The sequence below is a fragment of the Physeter macrocephalus genome, chromosome 10 (assembly GCF_002837175.3).
Source record: "Physeter macrocephalus isolate SW-GA chromosome 10, ASM283717v5, whole genome shotgun sequence".
In the NCBI taxonomy this organism is placed as follows: domain Eukaryota; kingdom Metazoa; phylum Chordata; class Mammalia; order Artiodactyla; family Physeteridae; genus Physeter; species Physeter macrocephalus.
This window is the reverse complement of record NC_041223.1, coordinates 20566316-20580592: the sequence shown is the minus strand read 5'-3', so window position 1 is coordinate 20580592 and position 14277 is coordinate 20566316. Positions and strand designations below refer to the sequence as shown.

Sequence of the window (14277 nt, the reverse complement as noted above, 5' to 3'; positions counted from 1 at the left end):
ACAGTTTTGATCATTTTTGTTTTGTTTAAAACTGTCTAGGCTATATGGGTTGTTTTAATTAAACAAAACCATATTAATATCTGCTATTTACTGTCCAGCAGAACTAGCCCCCCATTACAATCTAGGGTCAACCTGTTAAATTAAACAGGAATCACCTTCCAAACTTTTTAGGTATCTGTTTGGTAAACAACACAATCATATTATTTCTTTTCTCACGTAGGTACAAATTTCATCCCGTCAAATGTCAAAATAAATTACTACTTTAAAATATATAATATTTCTAATGACTTCTAGAATAAATTGATAAAGTTGAATTTTCCCACTTAATGACTTAAATTTGTAGTATCATTTAAAAAGTGTTTTGGAAAGTGAGGTCACTTATATGTAGCTTCACTTTCAAAAGTGTGAGATTATCATTCAATCAACAGTTACCTAGAAAGCACCTATAATGTATGTAGCGTTCATTTGTAATGTTATGAATTTACTTGTCATTTACTTGTAGATTGGAAAAAATTGCAGATTCAGTTTTTGCTATTCAATTTGCACTTCATTTTCATAACAATGTACCTACTAACTTAGGTAGGAGCAGTTATCAGAGCTCTAACACCCTTTCTGCTGTATAATGCATGTTTGACTTTAGAAAAGGAAATCACCAAGAATAATTGAAAGTGTATGATTCAGGTACAATATCTTAGGGGCTTTTCCATTCCTTCAGGGCTATTCTGTCCTTTGCTTAACCCAATTTAATTCCTATATTCAAACCTCATTATGTAAGAATCAGGACATTTGGGCCTTAAACTGAATTGCCAAGATACATTTGCAAGCTTACTTTTTAAAATAACATTGTCTTTAAAACAGCAACACTCCATTATTAAATTTAGTTTCTTTGTGTGTGTGTGTGTGTGTGTGTGTGTGTGTGTGTGTGGTCATTCTCCCTACTAAAGTAATCTGACACTCTGTCTGCAAACCTGAAATTTCAGTGTCTTACTGTGTTATGAAGTTACCTAATGAAAAATTGGCCTTCTTCTAAAATTGATTAAATTACTTCCCAAGTTCCCCTTCAGCCTCTGCCACCTATGTTGACTGACTTCTTATTAAAAGCACAGCCCCCTAATGTCTGTTAGCAAAGTCTGTGTGAAGACCTGAAGCAGCAGTTCTCTATGTGAGCCTGCACCTACCTGCCACACCCCATTCAGTTAACTGCATTTGTCTCCCAAGCCTGATGCGGGTAATTGGAACCTCACCCCAAAGGGTCATAGAATATCCGAGTTTAGAGGGAGAGTCAAGGCATCCTAATAATTGTCGGTCCCTAGTGGTGAAATTAAAGAGTAGACAACAGATGTAGGCAAGTAGAGGTCTGTAAAACCAAGCAATACAGCCCCTTGCTAATGAACCGCCTCTGGACATTCAGGAAACTTTTGAGTTGCACCTGATGTTTGCTACATACTTTGCTAGGGGCTGAGCATACATTAGTTCCTAAGATTTTTTTTTTTTTTTTTTTTTTTTTGCGGTACTCAGGCCTCTCACTGATGTGGCCTCTCCCGTTGCAGAGCACAGGCTCCGGACGCACAGGCTCAGTGGCCATGGCTCACGGGCCCAGCCGCTCCGCGGCATGTGGGATCTTCCCGGACCGGGGCACGAACCCATGTCCCCTGCATCAGCAGGCGGACTCTCAACCACTGTGCCACCAGGGAAGCCCCCTACGATTGTTTTTGTTGTCACAGATTTCACTATCTAATGGCAGAGACAGGTTCAAAAACAAGTGACTAAAGTAGATATCAAAAGCACTGTAATGTGAGTATGAACACACAGCCAGGGAGACACAGATAAATCATGATTGTTTGTACTTGGAAAGGTTGGAAAAGCTCCATAGTGCAAGTATGTAGCCTTCTAGCTGGGAAGAGACCTTGGAATAAGAATTCACTAAAGAGTGTTATCAAAACTCCTGGAGGGAAAATTCTCCAAATTAGCCATGGCTCCAAATTAGCCATGGTGTGACTTGGAGTATGCAGTAGAGCAAGAGATGTTTCTTCCCTCCTCTTTGTTTTTATGTAGAACAAGGCTGAAAGAGAAAGAAAATATAAGTTCAGGAGCTAATACAGCGCTTGATGATAGTAAAACTGAATATATTTGCTAGATGAAGGAATACATTTATGTGTGCACATATTTTTTAAAGTGTAGGGAAGAATACCGTTTTATTACTGTGAGAAGCTACAGGATTCCTATCTTAGTTTTAGCATTCATACTTAGTATTCTGATTCAGGCATCATTTTTTATGTCAATGGGGTAGAACCAAAATGAATTTATAGATTAAATGTTCATTCAGGGACATTAACCAAAACTTTTAAAACACTATGGAGATTTTTAAAATTTTGTCTGCATACCAATGAAAAGTAAGCCTGTTTTCTTTCCCTTTTTTCATGTAGCTTTATTGGTGCTATCAAATTTAACGACTCTGCTGCCCTTTTTTGCTGTCATACTATAATGACTTCAGATCTGTTTATGCTGATTTAGCCTTGCAAGCAAGTTGGGAAAAAAAGTAAATTACATTCTAACATATTCTCCTTATGTTTGTATCATTTTTTTTTCTGCTTGCATTCTCCAATAATCACATAAGTGCCTTTTTGAAAGCAGAAGCTAAGAAATCCTGCTGTACCAGCAATACCTATTTGTTACAGTTCAGATGCCTTGCATAATGGGTGTGTGTCCCATGCAGTCACGATCACACAAGGTTCTGTTCTTTGAAGGGCCCTGCACTTGATTTAATGCTCTACTGCCGCCATCTTGAAATTCTTAATAATATTTGGACAAGGGGCCCTGCTATTTCACTTTGCACAGCGTTCTGCAAATTATATAGCCAGAGCTGCTTGCATCAAAAAGAAAAACATTAATGTATGTTTTGACATACATAAAGCAACACTTTTACAATAGCAAAAGCCTCTTAAAACTTACTGCAAACATCTCTCTTCTCCTCAAGTAAGTAAGCTGTCCTGAGTCCCCACTCTGAGTTATATGTCCCTCATTGTAACTTGTCATGTCTCTGTTTGTTGATGTTGGCTGAGTTGTGACCATTATTTGTCCTCCCTTTCCTGTTGACTCACTAAGTGTACTTCTGTTCTGTTTCTTTACCTGACTTCTGGGATACTACTCTATCCCGATTTTCTTCTCACCTCATTCGTAGCTCCTTCTCAGTTTCCTTTGTTAATTCCTCCTTCTTCAGCCTCCTAAAATTGGGGTGCCTCAGGGGTCAGGCCATGCCAAATTCTCTATATTGTACTTATTCCTTCCTGAACTCATCTGACCTCCTGATGAGTTTTACATGTCATCTAAATGTCAATCACTCCCAAATTTATATGTTTACATACCATCTCCACCTGGGAATCTCCAGCTTAGTATATGTCTGAACTAAATTCCTGAACCTGACCCTCAAAACTTGTTCTACCCAGTCTCCCTCATTTCAACTGATAGAATCCTATTCTGATTGCTAGGTAAAAAATAATCACTTTCAATCTTGTCTTTCTTGCATATTCAGTCTGTTAGGAAATCTTGTTGGTTCTACATTCAGAACATAGAATTTGAATCTGTCTACCTCTTACCAGATGTTCAGAGCTACAATTACGTCTCTGTTATTCTCAGCACAACAGCCAGAGTGTTCCTATTCAGATAAATCAGAAGTCTGTAGTGACTTCCTATGTAATTCAGAATAAAGACTACAGTTCTCACAATGGTCTGCAAAACCTACATCATCTGACCTACCTCCCACTGACACCTTGGCTCATCTTATTCTTACCATTTTCTCTCTTATATGCTGGTGTCAGCCACACTGTGCCTTCAGTCACAGTACTATGCTGTCTTCTATGCCTGGAATGCTCTTTCCCTGGTATCCACGTGGATAACTATCCATTGCTTTCAAATGTTTGCTACCTGGACTTGAAGCCTACCTGGACTTCTCTACTTGAATTGTAATTCCCATCCCAGTACTCCTAAGCTCTCTTATTTTCTTCTGCTGTTCTCTTTCTTCCATAGCATTTATCATCATCTAAGATAATTATTTTCTATCATATCTTTGTCTACTTCTGGCATTCTAGATGCTCAGTTAATATTTGTTGAACGTTGAGTGAATGAAATACACCCAGAGATAACAGGTCCTTTGGTATGACTGTTCCTTTTTCCTCTTTGTCTCTCTATAATCCTTTTTTAGTTGTATGAAAAAATATTACATTTTGAAAATATTTCTACTTTTAAATAGCTGAATCTTTAATAAAGATAATAGCTGGCAGAAATGTAAGCAACAGTCTTTCCCCAAGAGCTGGAAATAATGTACTTGAAGTTGTAAGAAAATTTATCAACACCATTATACCTTATGCCTTAATATTGTAGTCAGGTAAGAGGTTACCCAAGAGGTTACCTTTTTCCTGTCTTAATACTGCCTAAATTATTCAAAACTAGAGTTGGAAGGATTTTTTTATGGGGGAAAAGAATTGGCATATTTTTGATTGTTGAGGTAGGTTTTAAAATATAGCTTATTATTTTACCCTCTTGTGCTGAGTATCACCAGATTCTCCCAGTGTTTGAGATTCCCTCTTGTGTCTAAATTTGACACCTTAAAAGCTAGATGAGTTAAGATCCCTAATAAACATAGGGAGTGACTTAAACATACGGAGTCTCTCATTTAGTAACTATGTTGTCATGTATTACATTTATAAATAAATCTAACTTCAGAGAGGTCATTGAAGTAAAACATAATGCAAAAGTTTTATGATTGTTATAAAAAATATGCTTCTAAAACACATTTGTAATTCTTAATAATGCTGTTCTTTAAAAGTAGTAATTTGTTCAATTATAAATGAACTTGATTCCATTTGGCATTCTTTTCTTAAAAGCATAATTTTTAATTGTGAAAATAATTTATTACAGATTTTATAAAATAAAGAGCAAAATATTAGCCATAATTTTACCACTCTAAAACATCCATTTTCATTTTGGGTTATTTTCTGTTCGCCTGTTCACCTTTCACACAGTTTTAATAGGGTACATAGTTTTTTTCCTGTCTTTTCCACTTAGATACATGTCATATCTATTTCTTCATGTTGCTATGCAGTCATTTTCACAATAATTTTTCAAGGTTATTTAATGATCCCTAGTGTAACTGTATTGTAGTGAACCTAAATATTTTCCAGGTGTTAGATGTTTAAGTTGCTTTCATTTTTTTAATCATAAATAATGTTATAATGAAAACTTTTGTGTTTGTAGCTCTTTTTGGATCATTTTCTTAGGATATAATCCCAAAGGCGAAATTCTTGTTTCACACAATATGAACATAGTAATGTCTCTTGGTGTATTGCCAACTTACTTTCCCAAATGACTGAACCAGTTTTCTGCTTCCACCAATGCATGAAAGTAAAGTTTCACTGCAACCTTGCTTATGATTTCTCATTTTTGTCCCTTTTTCCTGTGGACCTTGTATTGTTAGCATTAAAACGCCAGTATTCCATGTCAGCATGGGAGTTTAGAAAACAGTTTTAGGATGCCCAGTTTAAGTTCTCTCCCAAAAAGAAGAAAGAGGGAAAATGGGCAGCTGTGTTTGATTTAGTTGTGCCTAGAAGGATAGGAAAGAAGTCCACTGTTTGTTGGACTGATCAGTTGAAAAAATTTGATATTTATATCAAATTAGTGTGAGTGATGTAATCTGGCTAACCATTTTTACCACCACAGAGGTTTACATTGACGTTTTATTCTGGAACAAAGTGGTTCACGAAAAGACACTACATTTATTTGTTTGCCTTCTAAGAATCTGAAGTGACTTAATAGTCTTACAACACAGTTTTATGCTTACCAAACATTTTGACTTAATCTTGGAGGACTGCCTAATTCTGCTTTGCTCGTAATTAAATAATTTACCCCTTAGAAAAGTTAAATTCAATTGTTCCTGCTAATGGAGGTTTGGGTACTGCTTTTGTTCATCCAGAGCTGTAGATAAAACAGCTAGAACTTTCCCCCACAAATAACAGTGAATAAAGTCCGAGGAAAGAAATTCGGTCTTGGAGAAGAGCTGAGACTGATGGTAAGACTTTCGATTACCATCATTTTTGTAGTAACTAGTTATTCTACAGCACTGAATAGTTTCAAGGTATGTTCGCATTCAGTATCTCACCTGTGAAGTTAGTAGAATGATTTTGTTATTAACCTGCAGAGAAGTTATGGGACAAATTCAAGGGCTCGTGGTGGGTAAAGGTGTGCCTAGATGGTGTGCACTGGATTGTTGACACAAGGCTGTTGGCTGCAAATCTCTATTTGGTTTTACTACACCACAAAACACTTTTTAAAAATGCCTCCTGATTCTTTCATACACAAATTCATCGAGTTTCTACTCTGTCCTCTGGGACACAGATGTGAACCTTCAGAACATTCTGGTGTAGGAATCAGGTCTGCAAAGAAGCCAGGACAGAAATGCATGGTGCGTGCTCCAGTAAAGTGGATGCCAAGCGCTGTAGTGGCAAAGAGGAAAGTGGGCTGGCTCTGCCGGGCAGGTGATGTTTATACTGATGGTGAGTTTGGTATTAGAGCTGGGTCCCTAAAGGGTCAGGAAGGGTGACCCTTGTGGATCTCTTTGACTTTGACCAGTGAGGATCAGTGAGATTGCTAAGAAAGCCCACAGATATTATGTCTTGAGAAATAACTTTTTCTGTGAAGAGCTCTAAGGAGATGACTACTTTCCTCCCCCGCTGCTATGCTTTTTTCTTCTGCAGATCAACTTTGTATGAGCTACTCCCATTTCCCAGGAGTTTTCCTTCCTTGAATCCCACATTTTCTTTCATGTCAGTTTACTCATTTCTTTATTCATTCACCCAACAGACATACCGAATGCGGAGATTAAATAATGAGAAGGAGCCAGTCTTTGGAGATGTGAAGCAAAAGCTTTCTGGATTGCAAAGACCACGAGGCAGGAAAAGCTTGACATATTCTAGGAACAGAAATAAAGACTTTGAGACTGGAAATTAGGGTGTATTAGTAGTTGAGGTTCAGAGAGTAGGGAAGCTCTGGATCTTGGTAGGAAGTTGAGAATTTTTTCCAAGTGCAGCAGGAAACCATTGGAGGTTTTTAGCAGAAGAGCAAAAAGATCTAATTTAACAAAAAAGATCATATAATTTTAATATGATCTAGAAAGTTTAAAGAAAAGTGCATCTCAGTGACCTTTGCCACTTGATACACAGACGATGCGGATAATGGCTTTAGATTAAAGAGAGGAGAGGGGACAGTTGTGATTTAAAGAAGAGGGGATGACACCGGGATTTAGTGCACGCCCACGTGTTTGTCATTCTTCTCCCCCCGTCTCAGTCCAGTGTGACAAGTTGCCAGCTGAGGACAGAGGGGATGGCAGGGATTCCCCTGCTCCCTCCAGGTTCTCTCAGACCCTGTGTTCACACTAAGGGGCTTGCAGGATCCTGTGCATCTCCATGTCAGTGCTGCGAGGGGCAACCGATAGTACTGCTGTCTCCTTGGCAGCCATTCAGCCATCACAGTGAGCGATGTCACGTTCATGATGCAGATGAAGAGGAGCCGATTGACTCATAAGACTTTCTTACTTAAGCCATGCCGGTCACTTCTTTATACCGCCTTATCCCTTAATCCGCTGCCTTCCCATGAACTAATAGCGGGTGGGGAGAAATGTTCCCCGACCATTCAGGAGGATCACTGAGAATCTCCCTTTAGGCATTTGAAGCTGACTAAGAAGCAATTTACTCTGCTGCCTGACACTCATGGGCACAGCAGGAGCCCCTGAAGAGAAGTGGGAGGGGAGGCGGGCTCTGCTGAAGGGCTTGTTGGGTTCATAGAAATGACTGAGAATGAGAACTCTGATTTTATGAGTTAAATTGTGATATGAGTATCAGGTCTTCATCGGTCTGACATTCCGAGCTTCATTTCATTTAAATGAGCATGCAGAAGCTACCTAATAGGGAAAACAATGAGGAACTAAATTACCTTACCTGTTATTCTGTTTTCTTGAATTGCTTTTCCCCTAATTACCTTTCATCTGATTCCAAGTTCTTTTTTCAAAACACACTTTACACATTTTTGAGACGGTTGCTTGCTATCCCCTCCACCTCCCTCCCTCCTCTGTGTGTTTCCTCAGTGCCCTATTTATACGGCTCTCAAAGACGGGTGGCACTTACCACGTTCTCACTAGCACTATTCTCTCTCTTTATAAGTTCCTGAAGAGTTCGAATCATATAGGCTTATTAATTGCTGTCTTCTCTTGTGCCTGGCGTATTTCTTTATAGACTGTATGAATTTAATATGAGTTTTGAAATTCTAATTTTGGTGGAAACGTTTGTTGGAAAATTCTATTATACACTCTCATGCCACCTTGGGATGGCAGGGAAGTCGAATATTATGGCCATGGGACAATCATTGTGCCCTCCATTTATTATTCTTGACTCTTGAGGTAGCTGAGTCTCTATCCCTTTATATTAAACACCTTAGAGCACGCAACTTTTAAAATACAATTTTCAATTTTATTTTTTGAAATTATTCTGTATCTTTTTCTTGTTTCAACTGATCGTGGGTCTTTTAGGCCCAAGCTTCATTTATGTGTGTTTGTCTGGGAGGGGGATTAGGATCTTTCCACCTATGTAGTAGAATAGAAAATGCATAAGCTTTGTGACAGGTTGCCACACGGAGAACTTTTAGGTTGATGGCCAAGCATGAGTCAGCAAGGTAGCCAGATATCTGCTGTATGAAGAAGTATGTGGTTACCAGGTACTTCTCCTAACAACCATAAAGCATTTTTTCCCCTCTAACTTTCATGATATAAAATATTTTTACAGAAGTAGTTACCCTTATCGTCCACTCATTCAGCTCTGACAGTGCCAGCCTGCCAAGCCTGGCAAACACTTCCCTCAGGACCTTTGCAATTATAGCTCCCTTTGCCTGGATTGCTCTTTTGCCACCCTCCCTCTTATGGCTCCTTCCTCACTTCCTTCAGATCTTTCTTCAAAGATCACTGTTTTGAGATGCCTTCATGAGAACTTATATAAAATATTTTGAAGTCCATGGGGCAATATTACCCACCCAACCCTCCCTTTCCCCCTTATCCTGTGTGGCCGGTTGCTAAAATAATGAAACTTGCTCTCTATGTCCAAAACTCCATGCGAAGGGACACTGTGGTTCCCTTCATCAAGAGATGAACTATATTTTTCCATTCTCTTGAATCTGTGCTGACCTTATGACTTGCTTCAAATGATAGAATGTGGTGGAAGTGATGTGCAGATTCTAGAGCTGTGCTGTCTAATACAGGAACCCTTGCCACATGTGACCATTTCTACTTAATCAATTACAATTAGATAACATTTAAAATTTCATTTCCTTAGTTGTACAGTCATATTTCAGGTACATACCAAATAGCCACACACGACTAGTGTTGCCATATTGACCTGCATAGTTGTAGAACATTTCCATCATTATAGAAAGTTGTTTTTGGACAGAGCTGTTGTAGAGCTAATTCCTTAAAAGATCTTGCAGTTTTCACTCTGCCCTTTGGGAACACCAATCATCATGTTGCAGAAGCCCAGTGCAACCTATTGGACAATTCGAGACCATATAGAGGGAAACCGAGGTGCTCTAGCTAATAGCCAGCAGTAATTTCCAGACATGTGAGTGAGACCATCTTGGACTTCTATTCCCATTCAAGTCACAGATGATTGCAGCCTTAGGAGTAATCCACCATGGCAGTAGCAGAAGAGCTGGTCAAATTGCCAGTCCACAGAATCATGAAAAATAAATTGTCATTGTTTTAAGCCAATATGTTTTAGATGGATTTGACACAATAGTAATAACAGTTACTACCTTCAATCTAATGACTGCACTCATTTTGAAACTATGCCCTATGCAGTTACCTCATGAATTAGGATATGGAAAAACGAAGGAAGATGAAGTATCACCTCTTTCAGTGAGATCAGTTCCTTGTTTAGGGAGAGAAAAGGATATTTGCTATTAATAAAATAATGACCCACAGCAAAATGAAATACTTAGTACTTACTAGCTGAGTTAGATGATAGGAGAAAATTAACTTTGCATCAAAAATTATTTACCAGTAATTTTCAAACTAGTTCAAATAATCCAGAGCTAACTGGAATCCAATAATTATTCCATTTTAGGGTAATCAGATTTGGGGGACTTTGGTATATTGTGCTTGGTCATAATTTAAAATCATACATAGTATTTAATTCTGAAAGCATGTCTTCTTTTATTCATTGTTCCTCAAGCGTTTATTGAGTACTTTCTGTATATCTCTAGACAGGCACTGAGAATTTTGAACGATTAAGAGGCGAGCCTCCCCTGGAAGAACTGACAGTATAATGGAGGGGACAGAGGCGTGGTCACAATATATCAGGATGAGCTGTGTTAAAGAAATAGGATGTGCTCTGGGAACACTGAGGTGGGAACATACTAAATATACAAATGAGCTTTTACGTTGCAGATGAAGGGGGATAGAGGTTAGTAAATAAACAGAGTGCCTAGAGGACATTTTTGGGGAAAAGAGCAGAATTATTTTATTTTAATAACTTTATTGAGATATTATTCACATAACATGAAATTCACTCTGAGTGATCAGACCAGTGGCTTTTAGTATATTCAGAGTTGTACCACCATCATCACTATCTATGATGGTTTTGGAACATTTTCATTACCCCCCAGAGAAGCCTGACCCATGAGCACGTATCCATTCTTCCCTCAACCTCCCATCCCTGAGCAGTCACCAGTCTACCTTCTGTCTCTAGACACTTATCTATTTGGACATTTCATAGTAATGGGTTTTTGTGTGTGGCTTCTTTCACTTAGCATAATGTTTTCAAGATTCAACCATGTTGGGCTTCCCTGGTGGCGCAGTGGTTGAGAGTCCGCCTGCCGATGCAGGGGACGTGGGTTTGTGCCCCAGTCCGGGAGGATCCCACATGCCACGGAGCGGCTGGGCCTGTGAGCCATGGCCGCTGAGCCTGCGCGTCCCGAACCTGTGCTCCACAACGGGAGAGGCCACAGCAGTGAGAGGCCCGTGTACCGCAAAAGATTCAACCATGTTGTAACATGTATCACTATTTCATTCATTTTTGTTGCTGAGTAAGATCCCATTGTGTGGATATACAACATTTTGTTTATCCATTCACCAGCTGATGGTGACTTTTTTTTTTTTTTGGCCGCACCGTGTGGCATGAGGGATCTTAGTTCCCTGACCAGGGATGGAACCCATGCCCCCTGCAACGGAAGCGTGGAGTCTCAACCACTGGACCACCAGGGAAGTCCCCATTCACCAGTTGACGGATGTGTTTGGGTTGTGTCCACATTTTGGCTATTATGAATAATATTGCTGTGAACATTCATGTACAAGTTTTTATGTGAACATATGCTTTTAGTTCTCTTAGGTATATACCTAAGAGTGGTATTGCTGGGTCATATGATAACTATGTTTAACATTTTTAGGCATTTCCAAATTGTTTTTCAAAGTGGATGCACCATTTTAAGCATTCCAACAACGGTGTATGAAGGTTCCAACTTCTTCACATCCTTGCCAATACTTGTTATTGCCTGAGAACAGAATTGTTTTGAATGAAAATATAAAGTCATTAAAATAGAAAAAATTCCAATTAGATCATGTTATGCTCATTTAAGACCACCCAAATATAAGTCATGTGATATTAGAACCTAAATCTGAATGACACTTTGTAGCTCTGTGTACAAAACAACTCTGTTGGAGTCTAATTATCTTATCATTAATGTTCACCAGGTGGTTAGGAAATGCTGGTTTTCTTTTATATCTAATTGAGAGGTAAAGGGCAGTGAAATGATTATATATGTAGTGCTGTTGAAAGTTAAACCCATTTCTGACATGCAATTAAATATAATTGAAATAGAACAAATTGAATAACAAAATTAAATTTGCAAAGTAGAGTATGAGCAGATATTAAATGTATGCTGTCCTCTGGGATATTTGGGTGGTGAGTTGGCATTAGAGCTCGAGCCCCATATTTTTACTTCCTCTGCGTAGTTCCCACCTGCCCACACTTGCCTCCTCTACTTCCCTACCTCAGCGTCTCCAAGGAGTTCAGGAGACATTCCCCCGCCAATACCCTGTGCAGGGAGGATTGTTTTATGAAGCGCTGGGGTTTAGTGTGGGCAGGAAGGAAAATAGGTTCTCCAGACCTGTGGGGCTTTCTCTCAGACTCAGACTTTTTTTGTGGCCATGCCGCATGTCATGCAGGATCTTAGTTCCCTGACCAGGGTTCGAACCCGTGACCCCTGCAGTGGAAGCTCTGAGTTCCAATCACTGGACCTCTGGGGAAGTCCCCAGACTTGTTTTTTTAATGACTATCAGAGATCTGACAATGATACTATAAACAAACAAAAATATATATCTGACAGCCCACCACCGTCTTGTCCAGCTCTTCAGTGACTTTCCAGTACCCAGTATTTGTTAAGTCTCAGGTACGCAGGACACAGTCACTGTCACGCCATTTCTCTCTACTCCTTACCTGCTCTTCTCATCCCTCCCCACCTGTGATTGTCTCTTTCAACTTCATTACCAGTGTTTTTCTGTTGTTCAGTTTCAGTTTTTTTATGTAAGATTATTCTGATATTTCTAGAAATTAAAATTTTTTGCTTTTTATTTACTGTGGAAGATGAGGATATAGCCTCCATATACCCCGTCATCCCAACATATATCAAATGCTGTTAAAAAAGTACTTATGTTCAGAAGGACTTTGTCGATTCTAAAATACTATCAGAGTGTAATATTTTAGAAAATGAAAAGTTGAGTTTTCATAATGCATTGCTGAGGAACTGTATTAAAAGCAAAATATTAGAGCCAGTAGGTGTTTATGTACATAATTTAAGAGGTAACAATATTAAGAGCAATTTTGATTTAGCTACAGTATTAAAATAGCACATGAGAAAGTCTTCATTTACTCTTTTGCAGTAGTCACTGGACGAGTTTTGTTGTTGTTTTTGTTTGTTTGTTTGTTTTGTGGTACGCGGGCCTCTCACTGTTTTGGCCTCTCCCGTTGTGGAGCACAGGCTCCGGACATACAGGCTCAGCGGCCATGGCTCACGGGCCTAGCCGCTTTGCTGCATGTGGGATCTTCCCGGACCGGGGCACGAACCCGTGTCCCCTGCATCGGCAGGCGGACTCTCAACCACTGCGCCACCAGGGAAGCCCAAGTCTTGTTGTTTTTAAACCCTAGTCAATTAAGTCTTAATCACCAAACATTTTATAGGAGCAGAGGTGAAAGTTTGACTCTACTTAAAACCACGGAAGTACTAAAGACAAACTATTCTGAGACTTATAGATTTGCATGAAAAACGTAACAAGGGAAAAATTGTAATTGCCTCAGCATGAGAGATGGAATATATTTTAAGATAATTTGAGACTGTCTTTTATGTGTTCTCTTTGGTTTAGTTTTGATTTCATGTACTTTAAGTTGTTTCTATCTCTTACCTTTTTTCTTAATATATTCCAAAGAATGTAAAACACTTCTGAGGGTCTCGTTCTTCTTGTGAAATTGCCTCTATCTCTACCACTGGATGTAATTTTTTTGGTCAGTCAGTCTTATAAGAAAAAAGTATCTTAGATTTAGCAGTCTGACGGTAGTGATAACCCTAAAAGTACATTTTGTGTAAAGATCAAGTATACTGTAGCAATTTCCCTTAGGTGAATATTGTAAATTTTGGAGGTTCTGATGGTTATTTTTCATACAAGTTCTACAGAAATCATCTTTTTGCTTTTATTCATGTTTCATCATTCATATGTGTAAAATTTACATTTTTACTTCTAACCTCGCTAACATGCTGGTGATTAGACATTCCCTTGACAAGTGTGATCAGAAGTGGTCTGATTGAAGATGTTCCATGACTTGAACACATTAGGTTACAAATTCAACTTTTGCTTCTCTTTGTAAAGGCACTGAGACGTGAGTTAAAGGAGAAAGAGTATTCTGTCCTGAATGCTATAGACCAAGCTCGAGTTTTCCTGGCTGATCAACCAATTGAGGCCCCTGAAGAACCAAGAAGAAACCTACAATCAAAAACAGGTGAGACTGATTTCTTTAGTACATCATAAAAACACATGTGAGGAGAACAAAACACCAGAATCAACAAGAGAATTTTCTTACAGCATATCAGGACCTGATATTTTAAAACTTCTTACAGAATTTCAGGATCTAGTATTAAAATTTTTCTCCTGAGTATTACTTTAGTCAAATATGTCTTTTTTTTTTTTTTTTTTTT

At 38.7% G+C, this 14277-nt stretch overlaps 1 protein-coding gene across 10 annotated transcripts in view; it reads left to right on the top strand.

The window, feature by feature from the left end:
- The window catches only part of UTRN (utrophin), a 517905-nt gene that overhangs the window by 384127 nt on the left and 119501 nt on the right, over nt 1-14277 (top strand). For all 10 annotated transcript variants that reach the window (XM_055087454.1, XM_024122697.3, XM_024122701.3 and 7 more), the window contains one exon: nt 13952-14081. In XM_055087454.1, the coding sequence (XP_054943429.1) occupies nt 13952-14081 (130 nt within the window). The remainder of the gene's footprint in view (nt 1-13951; nt 14082-14277) is intronic.